This window comes from Urocitellus parryii, chromosome 7, assembly GCF_045843805.1.
Source record: "Urocitellus parryii isolate mUroPar1 chromosome 7, mUroPar1.hap1, whole genome shotgun sequence".
Taxonomy (NCBI): Eukaryota; Metazoa; Chordata; class Mammalia; order Rodentia; family Sciuridae; genus Urocitellus; species Urocitellus parryii.
In genome coordinates, this window is record NC_135537.1 from 87879235 (window position 1) to 87903487 (window position 24253).

A 24253-nucleotide genomic window follows, 5' to 3' on the forward strand; every position below is an offset into this window, starting at 1 on the left:
CTTTGCTCAGGCAGGGACCGAATGAGGGAACTCCAGGGACGCGTGGTTCTCTGTTGTCCTAGGCCAGGAGTCCTGGGGAAGCAGGGCAGGTGTTGAGTCCCACAGTCCTGAACCTGTCTATTTCCTAGGGTGAGGAGCCACCATCCTGCTACTCGGCAGAGGGTGTGTGACCTCCTGGGAGAAGCTGTGCTTCGGAGCCTTGATGGAGCTTTGAGTTCCCTGCTCCCCTTTCTGGCTGTGGACCGCTGTCTGCTGTGCCCTTTAGAGGGGCCAGGGGTCCCTGATGCGTGCCTTGACCAGTTCTAGAAGCTTGCGGTGTTCTCAGGTCACCTCAGAGCCAGGCTGAGGGTTGCTTTCCTGCCCCTCCCCTAAGCCAAATTTCTTAATTGCAGGTGAGGGTGTAATTTTGGTCTCCTGCCAGGTCCTGTGACTGACAGACACCATGACTTATTTCTCCAGGAGGGAAAGAAGGCTGCCTGCTGCCCCCTTTAAAAACCCATTAATCTTCACTGATACTATTTTTCTTCTTCCTGACCCAGCCAAAACTTCCCATTTTTCAACCAGAGGTGACCCATATGCCAAGTGACCAGCGCCAGGGTTGTGTCAGAAATGCAAGGGTGTCTGGGAGGAGGGTTGGAGTCTCACATGCAGGCTAAATGGATGATTTGGGGCGTGTCCTGTCCTGCTCACAGGGAGGGTAGGTGACACTCAGGCCAGAGCCTCCAGCCTGAGGCTGAGGCCCTGCAGTGGTTGTCCCAGGCAGGGATGCATGGCGCCCTCTGCTGTCCAGCGCGTGGAGTGGCAGCATCTGATCCACAAGGGACCTGTGGTGTCGGGCCTCTGCCAAGAAAGGTCTGAATCAGGACCAGCCTGGACACCACGGGGAGGTTTTGTATTACGTGACCTTGTGCCATCCCCACAGTTTAACCACACCAGGACCTGCATGGCCATTCCCGTTGTTAGACCAGGTGGATGACCTAGCTGCACGTTCACCGTGAGATACTTCCTGCCCAGGGAGATCCCACGGGCTGTTGTAAGCAACTCCGTGAGGCCTGATAATGACTTCAGCCCTTCCACCTCCCCAGGATCCTGTCCTTCAACAACCTCACGCGGCTGGATGAGAAGAGCCTGGCCAAGCTGGGCAGTTTGAGCATCCTGCACCTCAGCCACAACTCCATCAGCCACATCGCTGAAGGCGCCTTCAAGAGACTCAAGAACCTGCGCATCTTGTACGGCATTCACTGTGGGGGTGACCGAACGACAGTGTCCTGGGCAAGAGAGCAGAAGAGGGCAGAGCCGGCGCCCCAAAGGCCTCTCTGGGAGTTCTATGAACTCCACTCCCAATGGCTTCGGGTGGGAATTGGACCCAAGCAGATGTGTTATGTGTGCATAGCTGATGTTGAATGTCTTGTTCCCCTGGGATGGTGCCTGAGGGAATGACAACCCTAAAGTGTGGTGTCACCAAGCAGAAGCTGCACATTGTGCCTGTCAGGACAATGGGTCCTGCTGTTGAAGTGAGCGTCCCCAGGTGGGCAGCCACTGCCACACTGTCCCTGCAATCATTTTTTTTTCTTTGTATACCAGTGATGGAACTCAGGGGGCACTCAACCACTGAGCCATTTCCCCAGCCCTATTTTGTATTTTATTTACAGACAGGTCACCTAGGGGACTCCAGCAGCACCAGGAAGAGCCAGATTGAAGAACTATCAATGGCTGGGCTTGAGGAACTACCTGAGCTCAAACCCTGGAACAAGGAAGGGCAACGTCCACCCCGTGGTCACAGAGGGCTCTGCTGCTCTTAGTGGGAAAATACCTTCATTTAGGCCTGGCCAGTGGTGAGCTAGGAAGAACCTCAGGAGTAGCTCACCTCCCCATTCAGAGGCAGATCCAGCAAGACCAGCCTCTCAAGCTCTCCAAAGGCAGACCCAGGCCACCTCGCAGGATCTCCGCATGGCTCCTCTGTGCTGGCATGCTCCACACTGCCCAGGGGAGCCCCACAGACTGGGGCCAGCCCATCTAGATGGGGCAATGCAGTGTTATGGCCACATCTTCCAGCCCAGCCATGCCACAGAGCTCCCAGTGACACTGGGAGAAAACCCAGCAGAGGAGGGGATCCAAGCAGCATGGTTCCCTCCTTAAGTGGTCACTCAACACCAAGCACAGTGGTCAACCTAGAGCTGCGCACCAAGATCCACTTTTCTCTTTCCTGTCTAATGCATAAACCTTCGCACACCATGACAGCAGACAAGACAAAACAGTATCGTGAACCCCAGGTGGCTGCCACACACCCACTTGTGTTTTCATTACCTTCTCTGTTTTTCCTCACTGAGAGACTACCTAGCCTGTCTTTTGTGATGCTATTGCCTGCCTCACCCCCAACCCCCTTCAGGGGCCCTTGGAGACAGAGGGCCAGGTGGGATAAGTGTGTGTCCAATGGATTTTATTTGTTCGTATTAGTTATGTAGGACAGTAGAGTGTACTTTGACATATCATACATATGTCAGATCATAATGGAGTCTAACTTCCCATTCTTGTGGTTGGACATGATGTGGAGTTTCCCTGGTCATGTGTTCATATATGAACACAGGAAAGTTCTGTCCCATTCATTCCACTGTCTTTCCTATTCCCATCCTTTCCCTTCCCCTCATTTCCCTTTTTCTAATGCAATGGATTTCTATTATTCCCCAGCTGCCCTTGTTTTGGGCTAGCATTCACAAATCAGAGTGAATATTTGACCTTTGTTTTTTGGGATGAACTCATTTCACTTAACACAATAGTCTCTGGTTCCATCCTTTTACCTGCAAATGCCATAATTTCATTCTTTAAGGCTGAGTAATATCCCATTGTGTATGTACACTGTATTTTCTTTATCCATTCATCTGTTGAAGGGCACCTAGGTTGGTTCCATAGCTTAGCTATTGTGAATGGGGCTGCTATAAACATTGATGTGACCCTGTCACTGTAGTATGCTGATTTTAAGTCCTTTAGATATAGACCAAGGAGTGGGATACCTGGATCAAATGATGGTTCCATTCCAAGTTTTCTGAGGAATCTCCAGACTGCTTTCCAGAGTGGTTGCACCAATCTGCAGTCCCACCAGGAATGTATGAGTATGCCTTTTCCCCACATCCTCACCAACACTTATTGTTAGTTGTATTCTTAACTGTTCTGACCGCAGTGAGATGGAGTCTGCAGGGGGCCTTTGTAGGCCCTAAAGTGCATGCACCTTCAGCCTGTGGTTGCTCCTGAATTCTAATAGAGGAAACAGTGTTTCCTCTCAGAAGGGGCAGGACTGTGTGTGTCCACCCTGGGATCTCAGTGCAGGTCAGCTTCCCCTGTGTCTCACTAGACAGGCTGACTGTGCATTCTTTCTCCCCCCCCTTTCCCCCACCCTGTCTCTTCCTGGATGTTTGGAATCTGCAGGACTCTGTTTGGGAACAAGATCAAGTCCGTGGCTAAGAGAGCGTTCTCGGGGCTGGAAGGCCTGGAGCACCTGTGAGTATCTTGCCAGACCTTGCCTGACCCCCAGGCCTGTCAAGGGTGGCCACCGCAAAGTCAGCTAGGATTGAATGGCATCTTTGTAAACTGAGAAATAGGCTGTTTAGATGCGGCAGCTGCTTCAATGCTGGTGCTTATCTTGCCTGTGCCAGAGCAGTCATAGAACACATGGCCAGTCGGTGTGATCCCCATGAATGTAGCTGGTGTGCGGACAATACCTTCCTCCCTCCACTGCCCTGTGTCGCTGCTGCCCCTGCTCCTCCCTGGGCCCTGGTCTCCTCGCCACTCCCACTAGGCCAGCCAGCAGAGTGACACATACTGCACCCCACTGGGAGCTTCTCTGGCTGGCCCTGGGAGTAAGGGGACCAGCCATCCCTGAGACCTTCACATCCTTCTGGGCTAGCTCCTTTGAGTGGGTGGGCTTGAGTCTGTTTCCTCTTTGCACCAAGTTCAACCCCTGCACCAAGTTCAACCCCGGTTCTGCTGGGAGAGCCTGTGGCAGTTGACTTGCTGAGCAGGCCTGCACCCGCCTCTGTGCTGCCCCTCAGACAGGTTGGGTCCCCGTGTCACCGCACATGCTCTGTCAACACGTGTGAGAGCCACCTCCTGTGGAGTTATCATCTCTGGGTCACCTGAAACCAAGGCTGTCACGGAAAACCTCCGCGTCTCCTGGCTCAGACATGGGGCTGGCTAGAAGGGCACCTGGGGTTTCTTGGCACAAGTCCTTTTGTTTTGTTTCAGGCACCTGGGTGAGAATGCCATCAGGTCTGTGCAGTTGGACACCTTTATCACGATGAGGAATCTTAAGGAACTGTAAGTACTGAGGCTTCCTGGGGCCCTTGTGAATATGAGGAAGAACTTCCAGAGTAACAAACCCTTGTAATTGCTTTACGCTCACATTTTTAATAGCTATGATCGTTTATGGGTAGACGTAAGTTAAACTGTTTAAAAAACTACTATGGGGAAGCTGGCTTGGTGGTGCACGCCTATCATCCCAGCAGCTCAGGAGGCTGAGGCAGGAGGATTGCAAGTTCAAAGCCAGCCTCAGCAACTTATTGAGGCTCTAAGCAACTCAGTGAGACCCTGTCTCTAAATAAAAAAATTAAAAGAGCTGGGGATGTGGCTCAGTGCTTAAGTGCTCTGGGTTCAATTTCAATCCCCAGTTACCCCCAGTCCCCATAAAAGAAGTGGTGCTTACTTGGGATCAAGAGGTAGAAAATACCTTTTTTTTCCTTTGGCAGGGTGGTACTGAGAATGGAACTCAGGGGTGCAACACCACTGAGCCACATCACCAGCCCTTTTTGAGACAGGGTATTACTAAGGAAGAACTGAACCTTTTCAGAAGCTAGGGCAACCCCTGCCCCAAGCAGACAAAACAAGTTCTGGCCTCAAACTTGAGATCCTCCTGTCTGAGCCTCCAGAGTTGCTGGTATCACAGGTGTGCACCACACACCCAGTGACAATCTTTTTCTTAAAGGGTGATGTCGTGAATATTTTGGACCCTGGGCTACAGGGTCTGTGTAGAAACTCCTATGCTTTAAAGCATAAAGCAGCCATAAATAGTACATAAGGGAACAGGTGTGGCTGTGTGCCATTGAATTTGTACTGCACAGCAGCAGCAGCCTGCAGGCTGTGGTGTGCTAATAGCTGTTTTATATAATGTCAAGTATATTCTTTTCTAAAAAGAGGGTGATCACCCCTTTAGTTACCCCAGGGACACGTTCTCTTCACTTGGGTTTGCTTAAAGGGAAAAGCCCACATGGAGAAAGGCTTCTTGAAGGAGCCGGGTGTGTTCGAGCACCAGGGGCACTGATGGATGCTCAGAGGTGGGGTGCCACGTGACTGACTGGGGCTAGAGGAGCTCCCCACTATCATGGCCCAGGCAGAGTGATGGCCTAACCTCCTTTCCCATTGCCACATGCCACTGATTCTGTGGCCAGTAAGTTCCATCTGTAATGTCAATCCCCTGCAGGTCTCACTGAGTGAGTATTCTGAGACATGCCTACGAGATGTCAGATGCCAGAGGGTGGTAATCTTTGTGCCCTGACCTAATCCCATTCCTGTGGCCACTCCAGGTGGACCCTTGATTGGGGCAGGGAGGGTAGGAATGGGGAAAAGGCCCAATCCCCGTGGCTAAGAGCCCAAGAGAGCAGGCAGCATTCCTCTGAGAAGAGGGGGTGCTCGAGCACTTGTCCCATGAAGAGCTTGTGCTGAAAAACTTAAGGGTGCTCTTGCCAAGGAGGATCAAGAACCTCCAAATGGGAGCTCATGGCAGGCTCACTGGGGCATGTGGCTTTGTAGAGAGCCACACAGGGAGAGAGCCTTCTGGGCTTCTTCCCTACTTTCAACCATGGCTACTCTTCTCTTGTCCATGTGAGTGAGACAGATTCTGAGGAACAGATTTCCCCAGTTCCTCTTCTTGACAAATGATTCTGCACTGGATGTAGGGCTGGATACTGAAAACGCAAGTAGAGGGGAATGTTGGTTATAAAAGATCCCTTGGCTCAAGAGGCTGAGGCAGGAGGATCATGAGTTCAAAGCCAGCCTCAGCAACTTAGTGAGGCCATAAGCAACTCAGTGAGACCCTGTCTCTAAATAAAAAATAAAAAGGGTTGGGGATGGGGCTCAGTGCTTAAGTGCCCCTGAGTTTAATCCCCAGTAACAGAAAAAAAGTCCAGATCTCCTGGGATGGGTGAGCATGATCTGTGCAGTTCATAACAACTTTTCTCTCCATGAAACTTCCAAATGAGTCAGGAGTCCGAAATAACTGATTAAATGGGAAAAGGGTATCTGGGGAGAAAGAAGGGAGAAAGGAGAAAGATTCTTCTTTTAGGTTCTTAGGAGACTGTTGTCTAGTGGGGAGAACTGAACCCTTTAGAAGTTTGGGCAACCCATCCCCACCCCCACCTCACAAAGAAAAAAAAACAACAACAAAACCCCACTCTGTCTGGCTCTGGCACTGAGCCTTGGTCCCCACCTGGGTTCCCATCAGTAGCTGCATGGACCCAGCTGGGGCTGGCCTGGGCCCAGTCCTCTGGAGGGTCCAGAGGGTTAATTCCCATGTTTTCTTCTAAATGGCCCAAGGCAGGTTGTGCTGTGCACTTTGTGGCCCTCTGGGTGAATTTCCACAAGGGATGATTAGAAACACACTTCTAGTTGGAGTCATGAAAATGCACCCTCTTAGCCAGTGAAGTATTGGGGGCGGCTGGAAAAGGGAGCAGGAGGGGTGGTTGTGTCTGTTGGCAGCTGCAGAGGCTGAGCTTTGCCTGAGTGCTGAAGACAGGCAGGAGTCAGTGGAGGCTGGGCAGCTCACAGTCCACTCTTTCTAGTCAGCCTGGCTTTTGTCTCTAACTTATGGGGTGGTGTGGCCAGGCTGACCTGGGCCCTGGCCCAGGCTCTGCCTGCAGGCTTTCCAACGCAGTGCCTCTGAGAACTGTAGAAGTGCCCCTGGAGGTTGAGCCAGAGGAGATTCTGATAGTGGGAGTTCCTGCTTACTGTTCACCAGGAAGGTGAGGTCCTGGTTCAGTGAGCCAATCACAGGAGCTGTGCCTGGGACACTCTCCTTCCTGCACAGGAGTGAGGCGGGCCATTTCTGTTCATCAGCTGCCCTCCCACCCCTAGAGTAACTCCTTAGCAGGACGCAGAAAGTCAGCTGCCTGATAAATACAATCCAAAGCCTCAGGCCTACTCTATGGTCTGCCCTGGGACTGGCCTCCCTATTATAATGGCTTTAAGATAAATCATTTCAGTTTTCAGAGAAGTACCTTCTGACCTTACCTCTGGGAATGATGAGGAAACGGGTTGTTCACTCTTCCTCACTGATTGCTAGTTTGACACTTTCTTCGCTCATTGGAAGTCCTTTGGAGGCTGAGACAGGAGGATTGTGAGTTCAAAGCCAGCCTCATCAACTTAGTGAGGCCCTAAGCAGACCCTGTCTGTAAATAAAATACAAAATAGGGCTTGGGGATGTTTCTCAGTGTTCAAGAGTCCCTGAGTTCAATCCCCAGTAACAAACTAACAAACAAACAAAACCACATTCAGAGTGAAAGAGAACAGAAAGCCGGTCCCCGTGGTTGCTTTTTTGGTCTGAGGGATGCAGCAGCTGGAACAACAGTCTGGACTATTGGCCAGAACAACCTGTGTGGATTTCCTAGGCTTACTGTGCCCCTTTCTGTCACTGAGTGTCAGGGACATGATAGGGAAGCCACCTGTCTTTGTGTCTGCCCTTCTCATAGGTTGGCCACTGCTCTTCAGCTTAAGCCTGGGCTCTCCTAGGATGAGGGCACCTAGACTCTCTGGGTTACTTATCTTGGTGTGTGACTCCTCAGGAAGGAATGTCCGCTCCGATGGCCATTCTGATTTCTGTTTGAAAAGCTTATCCTCAGTTGCTGAGAAATGAAAAAGAAAATATTCTCTGTTTTGGTTGGAGGCTCACAAAACCCAAGTTGAATGTTCTCCTGCTCCCTGGGCAGAGGGAGTTAACTAATGAGCTATTTAGGGAGCAGGGCTGCATTCTCCCAACCTTGTGAGTGATGCTCCTGTAGAGAGAGGGGCAGGCAGGTGGGATGTGTGGCTGGGAGGCTGACATTCAGAAGGAAGAAAACAAGCAGTTTTGTCAGGTGTTGTGGTGCTCATCTGCAATCACAGCGGCTCAGGAGGCTGAGGCAGGAGGATCATGAGTTCAAAGCCAGCCTCAGCAACTTAGCGAGGCCCTGAGCAACTCAGTGAGACCCTGTCTTTAAATAAAAAAAAAAAATAAAAAGGGATGGGGATGTGCTTGGTGGTTAAGTGCCTCTGGGTTCAATCCCTGAACCCAGCTTGGCCAGTCAAAAAGTAGCAGCCATAAAAGCATAAAGAAGACATATTAGAACTTGTTGAAGAGTTGAGATCAGAGTCCCAGGGCTGGGGACTGAGTTTGGAATTTATCAGGAAAGTGCCCTTGCCACTGTAAGGTGTATCCAAGGTCAGGAAAAGGTGAGAAGGTGTCCCCAAGGTAACAGAAGCAGAGTATGAGAACAAGGGCCAAGTGCAGCCTCTGGACCAGGGGTCTCAGCTCCCCCCTGGAGCTCGGTAGGAGGGCAGAGTTGGGCTCCACCCTGAGGGACTCCAGTCAGAAGCTGCACTTGGTGCGAATCTCCAGGTAGGTTCTAGGTGCTGTTCCTCCAGCAGAGAGGAACAAACTGTGGGGAAGGCATCTCCCAGTCAGCTCGCGGGTGTTGGTGTCATACATTGTGGGTGGCGATGAATGTCCTCAGCTGTTAAAGCTGCACTGTTCCCACTCAATCCCACACTCAGTGTCTTTTTCTTTCTTTCTTTCATCCACATCAGCAGTGACAGCTTCCTGTGTGACTGCCAACTCAAGTGGCTGCCTCCATGGCTTGAAAGCACAACACTGCAGGCCTTTGTGACAGCCACTTGTGCCCAAATGGAGTCACTGAAGGGCCAGAGCATTTTCTCAGTACCACCAGAGAGATTTGTGTGTGGTAAGACCTCGTGGAAGATTTTTTTTCCATGAAGGGAAAAGAGGCCAGGTGGGCCTCTTGCTTGTGGGAGTCATTGCTGTGATTCCAGGAAACCCCAGCCCACGGCTGCAGATTGGACCCTGGATGCAGTTTACTTCCCGCTGAAACCACACATGGCATTTACCACGAGGTACCTCCTGTGATGCTTGGAGGATGTGCTTTTAATCAGAGGGCAGCATGCAGGGGCTCAGTGACACTCAGAATAATCAGTCACAGGAAGATGTTTCTGGTGTTTCAGGAGAGATCTGGTGCCCTGGTGTTGCTGGGAATTGATGCACCATATGATCGTTCACTGCAGGAAGGATGGGTCGGGAGAACATTCCCTCTAGTAAAAACAGTCCCTCCAGGTTCACCTGTACTCTGGCGGTTTCGCCAAACCCCTGAAATCTGCAGGGGTAGCTAGAGATGGCTCCTTCCTACTGGTTGTTAGATTGTCATCTTTTTTTGACCACGAGTGCTCAGGATCCAAGTATGGTTGCAAAGAGTATAGAAAATGCTGAACAGCTGCACACACACACACACACACACACACACACACACACACACACAGGCTAGCCCAGACAGGAATGACATAGCCTCTTGGCCACAAACACGGAGGCAAAGATTGAGATGGATTTTAAGTTGTTCCTGGCATTTGCTTGGAGCAGGAGAGAGGACAGGATTCCAAACCCGTCAGGCCCTGCTGGGCAGTTGCACATCTCTCCTGCTGCCAGATCCTGGCTGGGACAGTCCTAACCGGAAGCCCACCTAGCAGTACAGGGGTTCTGCTGGGCCATGTCTGTGACCTACTTTTAGCTCTGACAGTAGCCATTTCCCTGCTGGAAGTGAAAGAGGAACATCCTCTGTCCACATGTTCACACTTCACCCCACTGGGACAAACCCCTGCTTAGTGTGGCAAACCTTTCCACATGTGTGTTCACAGCAGCGCTATTTATAATAGCCAAAAAATGGGCACCCAAGTGCCCACCAGTTGATGGATGAGTAGAGGAAGGTGGCATAGCCAGACATTGCAGGATTATCAGGCCATAAAATGCCACCCGTCCTGTCCCTCCCACAGCCTGGATGAACTTTGAAAATAATAAGCTAAGGGAAAGTCGTCAGTGACAAAGAACCGCAGATTCTATGATCCAGTCACAGGGAAGTCCCAGGACAGGGAGATCTGTAGAGGTAGGAAGTGCCCTAGGAGGTGCTCCAGCCTGGGGAGAGATGGAGAGAGAAAGGGAGTAGCTACAAAGTGCTTCTCCATGAGGTGACAAAGATATCTTAAAATTGACTGTGGTCATGATGACACCTACTCCTGAATGCACCACAGACGATTCAGTTTTGAACTTGAAATGGGTGAGCTGAAGTGTATGTGAATTGTTGCTCAGTAAAGCTCTATGTGTGTGTGTGTGTATGTGTGTGTTACAAATATAATTTTTACATTTCATAAAAATGTGTCTCTTTAAAACATGAACTTTGGATTTAGAGTCTTCAAAATTTGTGTCATCACTGATTTATAATATTTTCATCACTTCTGAAAGAAACCACAACCCCACACCATAGCAGGCATTCCCTCTTCTCCTGGCCACCAGCCATGGCGGTCACTAGTCCATGGGTGTGTGTGACCTGCCTGCTCTGGACAGTTAACATGAGTGCTGGTGGACGGCATGTGGCCTGAGGAACTCTCCTTTTCTCACTTTGCTGGGTCTTCTCCCCCAGAGGGGGGATTGGATCTGGGGCCTGAGCTGCCCGCACCCCTGAGCATAGTTTTGTTTATTTTTAATATTTTTTTCAGGTATAATTGGGCACAACACCTTTATTTTATTTGTTTATTTTTAATGTGGTGCTGAGGATCAAACCCAGCGCCTCACACATGCTAGGTGAGCGCTCTACCACTGAGCCCCAGCCCCAGCCCCAACCCCTGAGCTTAATTTTAAAGCATCAGTTCCTTTTCTGTAACTGAGTGACATCCTGCTGTATGGATATAGGTTTTGTTTCATCCATGCATCAGATGGCGGATATTTGATGGTGCTTGCTTTGGGGGTTTTATGATTAATGTTGGTGTGAACATTCATGCACTAGTTATGTGAATTCTTTTGGGATTGCACCTGGGAATGGAATCTTTGGGTCCTGTGGTAGCTCTAGGTGTGACCGAAGAACTGTCAAACTGTTTTTTCAATGTGGCTTCAGGATTTTACACACCTGCTGGCAATGTACGGGATTCTGGTTTTTCCTCATGCTTTCAGACACTTGCTATCTTTTTTATTTTAGATTTTGCTAGTGGGAACAGAGTAGAATTTCATGGTAGTCTTAACATTTCCACAATGACTTATGATGCTGAATAATTTTCTAGATGCTCACTGGATCGTGCATAGCTTCTTTGGAAAAATAGTTACTCAAGTCATTTATTCATTTCTCTATTATCTATGAGTTATCAATTCTGAATATTAGCACATTCATAATTCTATATTTGTTATTAGTTGTCAGTTCTGAATATTAGAATATTCAGAATATTATACCTCATCCGGTCTATGATTTGTAAATACAATTTCCTAGTCTGTGAATTGTGTTGGTGGTTTTTCAGTTTCCAGACAGTTGTGCAAAAATTTTTTAGAAATATTTTTAGGGACAGTTGCAGTGGTGTATGCCTATAATTCCAGAAGCTTGGGAGGCTTAGTCAGGAGGATTGCAATTTCAAAGCCACCCTCAGCAATTGCAAGGCACTAAATAAACAAACAAGAAAAGAATTCCATTTACAATAATTTTTTGTGGTGGGGCAGGTACCAGGGATTGAACCCAGGGGTGCTTAACCACTGAGACACATCCCCAGCCCTATTTTGTATTTATTTAGGGACAGGGTCTCATTGACTTGCTTAGTGCCTTGCCATTGCTGAGGCTGGCTTTAATCCTGCCTCAGCCTCCCAAGCTGCTGGGATTACAGGTGCATGCCACTGAGCCCAGCTAAGTGTGATTATTAACTGTGGATTTTTCAAAGATGACCTTTATGAGGTTGAATACGTTCCTTTCTTAACCCTAATTTTTTGAATATTTTTATTATGAAAATCTATTGGATTCTGTCTTGTGTGTAATCTATGTGTGTGTGTTTCTGAGATGATTGTATAGGGTTCCCCCCTTTGTTTTATTGATAATGGTCTAGTACATTGATTTTTGAATGGTAAACCTTGCTTTCCTGGGATCAACCTAACTTGATTATAGTATGTGATTCTTTTTAGGTGCTGTACATTTCAGTTTGCTGGGATTTTTGCTGAAGTTTTTGCATCTATACTTATAAAAGACATTGTTCTCTAGGTTGTTGTTGGTGTGTGTGTGTGTGTGTGTGTGTGTGTGTGTGTGATGTTTTTCTTAGGTGTTTGTTGTTAAGAGTAATAGTTGTATAAAATTAGTTGGAAGATATTCTCTTTACATCTACTTGTCCAAAAAAAGAAAGAGGAAAAAAAATGCTTTGGAAGTTTTGGATTGGTTCTCTGTCTAAATGTTTGGTAGAATTCACTTGAGTCTGAGCTTTTCTTTATAGGAATTTCTTAATTCTACATTTAAAAATTCTTAAATTCTAAAGTGTCTCCTTAGTGTTGAGCCAGAATTTGTTTCTTCTTGAGTCAGTTTTAGGAATTTGTCATTTCAGCCAGGTGGTCTGGTTAGCTGGGTACAGTTGTTAGAGTGTTCCCTATTTTCCTTTGGCTGGAAGAAGGACAGTAGTAGGGTGCCCTTTTTTGTGCCTTTTGTTTTTCCCTCCTGCCTACTAGTCGAGCTAAAGGTTTTTCAATTTTGTTGATATTTTCAAAGAACCAATTTTGCTTTGTAGTGATTTTTTCATTTTCCTGTCCTCCTTCTTTCATTTCTGCTCAAATCATGATTAATTTCTTTTTCCTGCTTGTGGTGTTGTAGTTATTCTTCTTTTTCTGAGTTAAACACCTGGATTATTAGTCCTAAACTTCTTTAATACAGGCATTTCCAGCAATAAGTCCACAAGCACCATTTTAGCCACAGCTTCCGAGACTCGAAAACTAAACACATCGTTTTCATTCAACTCAGAGCATCTTCCAGTGTCCCTGTGACTTCTCTGCTGTGCGGAAGTGCACTGCTTAATTTCAACAAGTTGCTTTCCAAATAGTCTCTTCACCATGGATTTAAAAGTCGTTCCATTGTCATCAAAAAAGATACTTTGTGTGATGTCCATCTTTTTAAACTTATTGGACCTATGTTTTGACCTAAAGTATTGACTTATCTTAGAGATTTTTCCGTGTACATTTCAAAAGAGTATTCTGCTGTGGTTCGGTGGAGAGTTCCATGGGTGTATATTAGAATTAGTTGGTTTATACTGTTGTTCAAGTCTTCTTTCTCCTTGTCCATCTGCCTAGTTTTTCTGCCTAGCTTTTCATTGGAATTAAGAGTATTATTGTTACATTGTCTGTTCTTCTCTTCAATTCTGACAGGTTGTGCTCTACATTTTGTAAAGCTCTGTTAGGTGCATGTATTTATAATTTTTATGTCTTCCTGATGAATTGACTCATTTGCATGATAAAATATTTTGTCTCATATTGGGTGACTGTTTAATTGTCTTGGGATCTAAACTGCCTCTTGTAGGTAGTGTATACTGGGTCATGTTTTTTTTTTTTTTTTTTTTTTTTTTATCCATTATGGTTCTCCTTGCCTTTTGATCAGAGTGTTTAATTTGTTTATTGTTTTGTTTTGTTGGAGGAGGGGGTACCAGGGATTGAACTCAGAGGCACTCAACCACTGAGCCACATCCCCAGCCCTAATTTGTATTTTATTTAGAGACAGGGTCTCACTGAGTTGCTTAGGGCCTCACTTTTGCTGAGGCTGGCTTTGAACTCACGATCCTCCTGCCTCAGCCTCCTGAGCCACTGAGATTACAGGCATGCACCACCACAGGTGATTCTTGTAGGTTGGGTCTGGTAGCAGTAAATTCTCTCAGTTTGGATATTTTTTAAAATCTGGGAATATTTTAATTTCATCTTTATTTTTGAAAGATAATTTTGGGGATTCCACCTCTTGGGTCCCCTTCTTCCTCAGGGAGAAGTCTTTTCTTCTGTCCTTTAATAAATTTCTAATTTCTACTCTGAAAAAAAAAAGAAAGATAATTTTGCTGCACCTGAGTTTTCCAGACTTTTTAAATACTTTGAATATTTCTCCCTCTTGACCTTCCTGGTTTTGGATAAGAAATCAGCTACAAATATTTTCAAGTATCCCCTGTATGTGATAAGTTGTTTTTCTTGTGCTGTTTTGAAAATGCTTTGTCTTTGGCCTTTAACACTTGAATATGATGAACCTAGGCCTTTTGAATGAATTTTGCTTAGAGTTAATTAAACTTTTCAGATATGTGGGTGCATGTTTTTCATCCAGTTTATAAGTTTGGGTGCATCAGGGCTTCAAACATACCCTCTTTCCTCCTTGTGTCCTGTGCTTGGACTTGCATGATCTGTGTGTTGTCATGCTGGATGCTCTTGCACAGATCTCTGAAGTTCTGTGTATTTTCTTCATTCTCTTTGATTCTCAGACTGGATATCTCCGCTGACCTGTCTCAAGTTCAGACTCGTCTGCAAGCTCAGTTCTGCTACTGAGCCCTCTAGGATGGATTTTTAAAATATTTTTAGTTGTAGATGGACATAATACCTTTATTTTACTTAGTTTTTTTTTTTTTTATGTAGTCCTGGAGATTGAATCCAGGGCCTCACCCATCCTAGGCAAGGGGTCTTCCAGAGAGATACAGCCCTAGCACTAGGGTGGATTTTGTTTTGTTTTGATTTGGTTCTGAGGATTGAACCCAGGGCCTTGTGCGTGCAAGCCAAGCACTCTACCAATGAGCTATATCCACCCTAATGGTGGATTTTTAATTTCAGTTACTATACTTGTAAATGCCATGGTTTGTTTGTGGTTCATTTTCATAGTTTCTGTTCATTGATCATTTCTCTCAGGTAAGAAAGTGTTCTCATGCTTTAATTCTCTTAGACATAGTTTTAGTTTTTCAAGTATTGTTATAATAGCTGATGTTGTTTAATGAGTCCAAGATCTCAATTTTCTCAGGGACAGTTTGTATTGACATTTTTTTCCTGTTTCATAATTTGTTGTTGAAAATTGGACATTTAAGATAAAATAATATGCTGGGTGAGGTAGCACAGGCCCCATCCCAGCTGCTCAGGAGGCCCATGCAGGAGGATCTCGAGTTCAAAGTCAGCCTCAGCAACTTAGCGGAGGTCCTCAGCAACTCAGTGAGACCTTGTCTTTAATAAAGTACAAAATAGGGCTGGGGATGGGGCTCCGTGGTCAAGTGAACCTAGGTTCGATCCCCAGTACCAAAAAACAAAAAAGTAAAATGACATGGTAAATCCAGAGTCATATCTTCCCGTCCTCCCCCAGGGCTTGCTGGCCCGTCACCATTCCTTTAGGGCCTCTTCTAGATGAGTGGACCTGCTCTGTACAACCCCTTGAGTTCCTGCTTGGTTTGCTAGTGAGTAGCCAGTGTTGGACACAGAAGTCCTTAAGTCACGCCCATCAGCAAATCCTGTGTCCTTCACCCAGGCTGGGTATGTATGTGCTGGCCCAGGCAATAAATGAGGGCTCCCCCGAGGTCTTTCCAGGGTGTGTGTTCACCCTGCAAGTGGGCGTGTACTTCCTGATTCCCAGGACTCTGGTGGACCTCACAGGGCCTGCTGCTGGCATCTCCTCTGCCTGACTTTCCTTCAGTTTCTTGACCACTGTCCTGTTCAACCTGAAGGGCACAGTCACCTTGGACAGTGGTATGGTTACAAAGTGGCCACTATTTTCATCAGTTGCCTGGACAGGGCTTCCTGTGGTGAGCCTTTCTCATGAGTGGGGCTTTCCAGGTCTTGGCCTGACAGGTCACACAGTGACACTGCTCGGATGGGGCTTTTGGGGGACCTCCACCTGCTCCCTCAATTGTTGATAGCTGCTGAGTCTCAAGGCTGTCACAGAGTGGGGTGGAGGCAGGTGGGACTTGGGTAACTCATAACACCATAGAGCTCCTATCTCTTTCCAAGAGGCCTTCATTTTCTTGAGTCCACACCCTGTGGATCATTGTGTTTGATTTTCCAGAAATAGGAACCGTTGATTTTGACCATTTTTTTTTTGCAGTACTTTCATCATTTTAAGGGAGTTCAGATTTCTGGGAGTCCCAACGTTCTGGAAGCCATTGTGTCAGAGTCCTTTGTGTGGCCACAACAAGTGGCACCTCTTGTGTGGCCATGTCAACAGATGCAGTGGGTGTGGGCCTCTAGAAAGCTTCCAGAGGGCTGGGTGACCGAGTGCTGGTGGCCCATTTCTAGTCCAGGGGCATGCTCATGGCCTCACCTGGGTGGGGCCTGGGGTCCCTGGCCCGGTTTTGTGCGAGTGTGACAGCAGCTGGTCCCTGTCTCCTCATGGTGGCCCTTCTCTCCCCAGACTACTCCCCAAAGCCACAGATCATCACCCAGCCAGAGACGACAACAGCCCTGGTGAGCAAGGACATCCGGTTCACATGCTCAGCAGCCAGCAGCAGCAGCTCCCCCATGACTTTTGTCTGGAAGAAGGACAATGAGGTTCTGGCCAACGCCGACATAGAGAACTTCTCCCATGTGCGCACCCAGGACAGGGAAGTGATGGAGTACACCACCATCCTGCACCTCCGTAGGGTCACCTTTGGCCACGAGAGTCACTATCAGTGTGTCATCACCAACCATTTTGGCTCCACCTGCTCTAACAAGGCCCAGCTCACGGTGAATGGTAGTTGCCCCCTGTTGGTCTCTCCCAGGCACCCTGCCCTGGTAGCTGCCCACCTCGGAGAGGACAAAGGCAGACCTGTGATCAGACCGCACTGTACCCTGGGCTCGCCCAGGGCAGGTTCTGCAGGTTAAAGCACCCTCTCCCTGGGCTTTGGGTGACTGTTGGGAAGCAGGGTGAGAGGCAGAGCTGAGCCTTAAACTTCTCTGGAACCACGCGGTCCAGTTTCTAGGTCCCACATCCCAGACCCAGGGGAAGCTGTGCCCTTGAGTGGGTGGCACAGCTGTGGAAGCACAGGCCAGCCTCGGCAGGGGCAGGTCCCCCACCTCTCAAGACAGCAGAGAGCAGGACAGGTGTGGGGGAGGGTGGGACAAGGTCCTGTACTCAGAAACCAGCTTGTCAGAACTGCTCTCTTCAGGGCTGCTATTTTTGGAGGGGGACGGGAGGAGTGTGAGTGGGCATCTCCCCGCAACCTGAGAACCCGGGGAGATTTTTCTGATCATTAAAGTGCCAGTGACAGAGTTGGCTAGCAGGTCATCAGAAGTGCCAGCGGGCTGCACTCAGTCAGCCCCGCAGACCACAGAACAAACTTGACCACACTCAGGTTGTCTTGGCATATTCTTAGAGAGAGGCCTCTCTGCCACCTCAAGACTCAGGCAACTAAGTGACTCTCTGCCAGGGCATTTGTTATTTACACCAGGTAAATGAGGTCCTGAGGTGCTTACCCACATCCCAGCCCTTTCCTATATTTTATTTAGAGACAGGGTCTCACTGAGTTGCTAAGTTGCTGAGGCTGGCTATGAACACTATTCTCCTGCTTCAGGCTCCTGAGCCACTGGGATGACAGGGGAGTGCCATGGTACCTGGCTGACCAGAGCAGCTTGGACAGGAAGCGTGGTGATGCCTGCCGTGCAGCTGGACACTGACTCTGGCGTCCCACTGCTTGCTGAGCCTGAGCCAGTGAGCCCAGTGCTTCTGCCTATGTGTGCTCAGCAGCATGGCCCTTAGGCTGCCCTGGGGATGCATGGACCTTCCCTCTGTGATTGCAGCTTGGTGAGCAGGTATTTCTGTTTCCCAGGCTCTGTCCTGGTGGCTTTTAAAGGCAGGCGAGCCTCAGGCCCCGACTCCCAGGGTCCCACCTGTGTGACCCATTTCCTATGAGGTGCAGTAGGCAGAATGTCAGCCACAGCCTGAGACTCCATCCCCAGCTGGAGTGGACAGGTGGAGGAAGTGCCAGGCCGTGGTGGGGAGAGGCTGCCACTTTCTCTGGGAAACTTACTGCTCCTGATTGAGGTGGCTGCAGCAGTCCTGGGCTGGTGGTGGCACAGTGCGGGGAGGTATCGAGCCGTGGCCCTCGCACAGTGGGGGTCTCTGCCCCAGAGGGGTTCCCTGCATTTGCAGCCAGCTGTCCCCTGACCTCCCCCTTTGTGTGTGTTTTCCAGTGCTGCCATCATTTACCAAAATGCCCGGAGACATTGCCATCCAGACTGGCACCATGGCTCCCCTTGAGTGTGCGGCCACCGGCCACCCCAACCCCCAGATTGCCTGGCAGAAGGACGGAGGCACATATTTCCCTGTGGCTCAGGAGAGTCACATGCATGTCATGCGAGATGACGACGTGTTTTTCATCACTAATGTGAAAATAGATGACATGGGCGTTTACAGCTGCACCGCCCAGAACTCAGCAGGCTCTGTGTCAGTGAATGCCACCCTGACTGTCTTAGGTTCAACCCTTGGTGTACTCTGGGGGATATGTGTGCACGTGCATGTGTAGGAGTCTGAAATGGCACTGAGGAGAAGGCCTGCGGAGTTGCTCTGTGGACCCTAGGGGTTATGGAAAGGTGTTGCTACTGTTTGAAATTTGGGGCTGCTTTTAGGAATTTTTTCCTCTTTTATTAAAAAAAATGTTTGGGGTCCTGGGGATTGAACCCAGGGCACTCAACCACTGAGCCTCATTCCCAGCCCTATTTTGTATTTAGAGACAGGGTCTCGCAGAGTTGCTTAGGGCCTTGCTAAATTGCTGAGGCTGGTTTTGAACTTGCAATCCTCCTGTCTCAGCCTCCTGAGCTGCTGGGATTACAGGCGTGCCCCACCACCCTGGCTCCTATCTCTTTAAAAAGACTAAAGGCCAGTGCAGTGTCAGAGCCTTGAGCAACTGGTGACCAACGAGCATGCAGGAGGGGTGTGGTCTTAGTCAAGAACACCGACACAGGACAGTTTGGGAACAGGAACCTTTATGACCAGAGATCAGCCATCTTCTGAAAAGCTTGCCATGCTGATGGAAGCCCTCAGGTGGGATTATACCATGTCTAGAGAACCAAGCAGACCCACAGCACTGAGGCCCCAGAGTGAGGGTGCCGTCTCTTGATCTCTTGCAGAGACCCCGTCCTTGGTGGTACCCTTGGAAGACCTCGTGGTGTCTGTGGGGGAGACGTGGCCCTCCAGTGCACAGCGACTGGCAGCCCCTTCCCCCGCATCACCTGGCTCAAGGGGAACTGCCCCCTGAGCCTCACCGACAGGCACCACTTCACCCCCGGCAACCAGCTGCTGGTGGTCCAGAACGTGGTGGTGGAGGACTCGGGCCAGTACACCTGCGAGATGTACAACACGCTGGGCACAGAGCACGCTCACAGCCAGCTGAGCATCTTGCCCATGCCTGGCTGCAGGAAGGACCACCATGGCATCTTCACCATCGCTGTGGTGTGCAGCATTGTTCTGACGTCACTGGTGTGGGTGTGCATCATCTACCAAACCAGGAAGAAGAGCGAGGATTACAGCATCACCAACACAGGTGGGCACAGTGGCCGTTCATTTCCAGGGCAGGAGAAGCCAGGTCCACACTCTTCGTCAAAACTCTCATGCTCTGGGAACTTCAGGACCTCTGGGAATGTGGTTCTGGAGACCTGAAGCCTTGGTCCTGCGGACACTGGGTTCATACTCTGGGCAGAGCCAGAAATGGAACTGCCTTGGGGCTGGGGCTGGGGCTCAGTGGTAGTGCACTTGCCTGGCATGAGTGAGGCACTGGGTTCGATCCTCAGCACAGCATATAAATAGATAAACTAAAGGTCTATTGACAAGTAAAAAAAAAAAGAACTTCCTGCTGATGTCCTCCTCATAAGCAGAAGTGGATTGTCCCTGAAACATCACAGTGCTGTGGATTTATTAGTTCTGCCTCCCTTCCTGTCACTCTTCCCCGTCTTTTGTGGTCTCACATGCTTTTGACCTGGGCTCAGGTTCAGCTCAGGTCTGGGAGGGCCTCCTACCTGCACCAACTCTTAGTCTCTGCACAGCCTTGATGGCTGTTGCCAGGGGATCCTGTTCGGGCCTGACAGTGAATGCGCATCTGCATCTGTTGTCACCGCAATCCTGAATACTTCATTGTCTTATCTCCTTGCAGATGAAACCATTGTGCCACAAGATGTTCCAAGCTACCTCTCTTCTCAGGGGACCCTTTCTGACTGGCAAGAAACCTCAATCAGGACTGAGGGTGGCCATTGGGCCAACGAGCACATCGAGAGCAATGGTAAGGCCTCTGACACAGTGAGATGGAGCTCTATATAGGTGACTGTCCTCCATCGGTGGAGATGGCCTCTAGCTCCCTATTCAGGTGTCTGTCATTAGGTGGGAGGGAGCATCAGGTGAACAAGGCAGCTGCTGGCCTAGGACTCTGCTGTTCAGCTCAGTCCTGGTCTCTGCAAGCTCTGCAGAGGTTTCAACATCCTGTCTCCCAGGAAGGTCACCATCTGGGCTTAGCAGTAAGCCTCCCAGTCGGGATAAGGTAGGACCACTGTCAGAAACAGCTGAAGGGAAACCCCAGGCCCTGAAACCAAGCCCTGCTTCCACAGTTGGCCCTTGGTATCTGTGGGTCCGAGTCTCTACACACTAGAAATATCCAGGGCAGAGAAGGTGCATGAACGTGCAGCCTTCTTCTCCTGGCCATTATTCCCCCAAAACACAGTTCAACAGCTGTGCACACAAAGTTACATTTTACTAGTCACAATGCTTAATCTACAGGTGACTTACATGGGACAGTGTATTTAGGTTATGTGCAAATGGTGTGTTATTATATATAAGGGACTTGAGCATCCCTGGATTTTGGAATTTCTGTGGGGGCTCCGGCACCATGAAGGTACCAAGGGATGTGAATGCAGGGGCAGTGCCTAGACCTGCTCTGTATTCCAGACTTGCAGGGAAAGATCTCTGCAGGGGGCGCTGTTTCAGTTGGTGGGAGATTGTGAGCGCTTGCTGAGCTGTAGGCTGGGCCTGAGAGAGCTGCTCCTCTAACATGGCTGCAGATGCTCAAGGACTGCTTGCTGGGAAAGTGGTACTAGAAAACAAGCCCATTGCCAGCTTCGTGGTGGCACAGTAGTAACTCACCACTGATAGAGAGACTACAGCAGCAGCCCCACCCATCCTGCTCCTCAAGCTCACTGAGACGTCCTCTGCAGTTTCTAACCTGGGGAGTCTGTTGCAGGTGTGTGTCTGAGAGATGCAGGCCTCTCCAGAGGTTGACGTCCACAGCATCATGCGGAGGCAGCCCAAGCTCTGTGTTAGATACAGTAAAGAGCCCTGGAAAGTAACAGAAAAAGCCACTGGGACACCTGGTCCACCTAAGATGGGTAGGTGATGCTTCCACCAGGAAAAACAATGCCTTTTTGAAATCAAAATCTGGGTTGACCCACTCACTAAATGAAGAGGGGAGGCGCCTACATTTCCGTCTAGCACTCTCTAAATTTGGGATTTAGTATATAAACAGGAAGCTCTTGCCTGGTGTCCTTTTAATTCTAGAGGAGTGTGTCTGTTAGTTACTATTCATGGTGCAGTAAACCTGAGCAAGAATTTTCCAGAATAATAAGCAACATAGGGGGTTTTAGTATCAGTTCACCAAGGCTGTTTTGAGGTTAAATTTCTAATTGTTCAGAAAACTCTTAACCCTGCATGGTACCTAATTCAATTGTTGGGTTTTTTTTTATCTATTTTTTTTTTTTTTGCCTCTGATCACAGTAGCATGACTACATTCTCTAAGTACAAGATTTGCTTAATCTGGGGCATGTGAGCAAGAAGGACCCCATCTCCACTAACAGTGTGGCATGTGCCCAGCCTTTTCTGTGAAGGTCTTTGGGGAGAAGGCATTTGCAGGGCCGAGGGGCAGGACCCCACTTGGGTGCGCGTTGGTGGCCTGTTCTGTGGGGGTGGCTCTGACCTGGCCCATCTCTCCTTCAGAACCCAGTGGCCCTCTCATGTGCAGTGACTGCAATGCTGACGTGGACAGTTACTCCAAGGAGCAGGCCCCCCACCTTCAGCCCACATTTAGGGACAGCACACAGCCAAGTGCACTGCGTGGCCAGGATCCCAGCCAGGGCGACCAAGGGGACTCTCCACATCATCCTCTCAGCGGGGCCAGGGACGGGTCCCTCTACCCCAGAAACCACGACAGAATGCTGACATCCTTGAGGAAGCCGGCAGTGTCCCTAGATGGAAAAGGTGATCCCTTACTGTCCTCCTGGCCTCCCTGGCAGCTGCACTAGCCACCACAGATGGTCATGCTGGAACTTGGCTCTGAAGGCCTTCTCTTTCCCCAGGGGGATCCACCTGTACTCTATAGTGAGGCTGTGCGACACGGACCCTGCAGACCTGCAGCCCTGCCCTGCATTCCCTTCAGGCAGCACGGAGCTCCCAGAGGCCTCCTTGGCCTTTCCTGCTGTCCCCAGCGAAGCCCAGCGCTCAGCGAAGCCCAGCTCCTTTCCAATGGCCACCTCCCCCATGCATGTGACTCCAGTCCTGAGTCCACCCCACTGACAGGATAGCTCCCTGCTGTCAGCGCCCTCAAAGCTAGGTTCTGTCTACCTCAGCTCCTGTCACACCAGTGTCCATGGGAAGGAGAGCCAGGGAGGCAGCTTAGGGTCAGCGTCGCTGAGCAGTACATAGTTGTCACTTCCGTGTGGAGTACAAGCCGGGCAGAGGACTCACATCTGAAGCACAGAAATGCAAGAGGCTATTTGTGTACAAAAGGCAGAAAAAGTATTTGATACAGTTGTACATAAGAGTTTTCAGAGATTTCCTATATATTATATATCTTTGACAGAGGCTATTTTAATCTTTAGTGCATGGTTAACAACAGAATTATACAATTTTGACAATATTATTTTCCTATAAGGTTGCTGTTTCCTTGGAGGGGGGGTTAGGAATAGTTCTGGGAATTTAGAGACAAAAACCACATTTGTTTCCTGGGTTTCCTGGTGGGTTTGGAAGGACAGGGAGTCCTTGGTGTTGTGTGCTCTTTGTAGTCATGTTTGGCCTGCGTTGGCTCCTGCAATGTGTCTTTGCTGTGAGGGGCTTTTCCCTGGAGGCTTGCTTCTTTGAGGGGTGGAGTGAAGGTTGCTAATCCACCACAAACCATGGGTTAGGATGGTAGGACTTTCTCCCTTCTCTGAAGCTCACTTTTTGTTAAAAGCAAATGTGGTCTTGTCCATGTTGCCGGATTGTTAGCTGAGGCTTTTTATTAAGGCAAAGGCTGCTGGTGTTGGTACCTGTGGATTTTTCAATAGTGATGTTTTAATTCTGCCAATATAATATTACATTGGGGGTAAAAAAGATCAAGTTCTCACCTTCCAGGGCTAGCTCATGTCTACTGAGGAGCCTGAGGAGGCCCACCCATGCCCTCCCTTCACACAGATGGGACTGGGTGTGGACTACGTAAGATTTAGCCCTAGACCTGGGTGTGTTTGCACTTTTGAGACCTGTAGCTAACCTTCTTGTGAGTGCCAATATGTAATTCACTGAAAATTACATTGAAACAAATAAGGTCCTTAAGAAAATCTCAAAGTACATTTCTTTAGCCAAAAAGCTGAAGGGAGATATTAGCCAAATGGCTACCTATATCAGATTTTCCTGTCAGAGGTCATCATTGTTCCAGAGGTCATCATTGATCCATTGTTTTGTCCTCAACTGTTAACTGATAAATGTTACTTCCACAAAATATGTGAATTTGCTGCTTTTGAGAGGCAATGTGAAAGAGGAAGTATTACTTTTATGTACAAAGTTATTTATTTATAGAAATTTTGGTACAATGTACATTGAAAACATGTAAAATATTAAAGTGTCTAACAAATGGCATTGAAGTATCTTTAATAAAGGTTCATTTATAAGTGTTGAGCATATGGCAGGAATGAAAATTGGGATATATGGTGTCCTTAGGGAGACAACAAATGGCTTTTTTTGGCTAGAAAAAGTATGTGCAAAGCAGGTTTGCAGGTTAGAACCATGCAGCTTATTCAGCAAATATTTATAAGCATTTGCTAGGCACTTAAGCATAGGATATCATGGTAATCATGATAGAAAAGTTCTCATAGGGAACCTGTTAGTCTATGAGGGCAGGGATATTAGTTAAGAGCTATGATAAGGATCTAGATCAAGTTTCAAGATAAATTGTCTTTGAGGAAATACTGTTTAAGCTGAAACCTGATGGTTGAATACATATCATCTAAGCACTG

General features: G+C 48.6%; 1 protein-coding gene and 1 pseudogene across 1 annotated transcript; both read left to right on the forward strand.

The window, feature by feature from the left end:
* The window catches only part of LOC144256020 (ruvB-like 1), a 211303-nt pseudogene that overhangs the window by 35954 nt on the left and 151096 nt on the right, over window positions 1-24253 (forward strand).
* Window positions 1437-22559, forward strand: LOC144255795 (leucine-rich repeats and immunoglobulin-like domains protein 1). The gene is given in 13 exon segments (XM_077800723.1): window positions 1437-1528; window positions 3424-3495; window positions 4240-4311; window positions 8794-8981; window positions 16443-16763; window positions 18203-18484; window positions 19139-19192; window positions 19195-19551; window positions 20158-20283; window positions 21235-21256; window positions 21258-21379; window positions 21984-22244; window positions 22366-22559. Coding segments are annotated over 13 exon segments (2163 nt in total).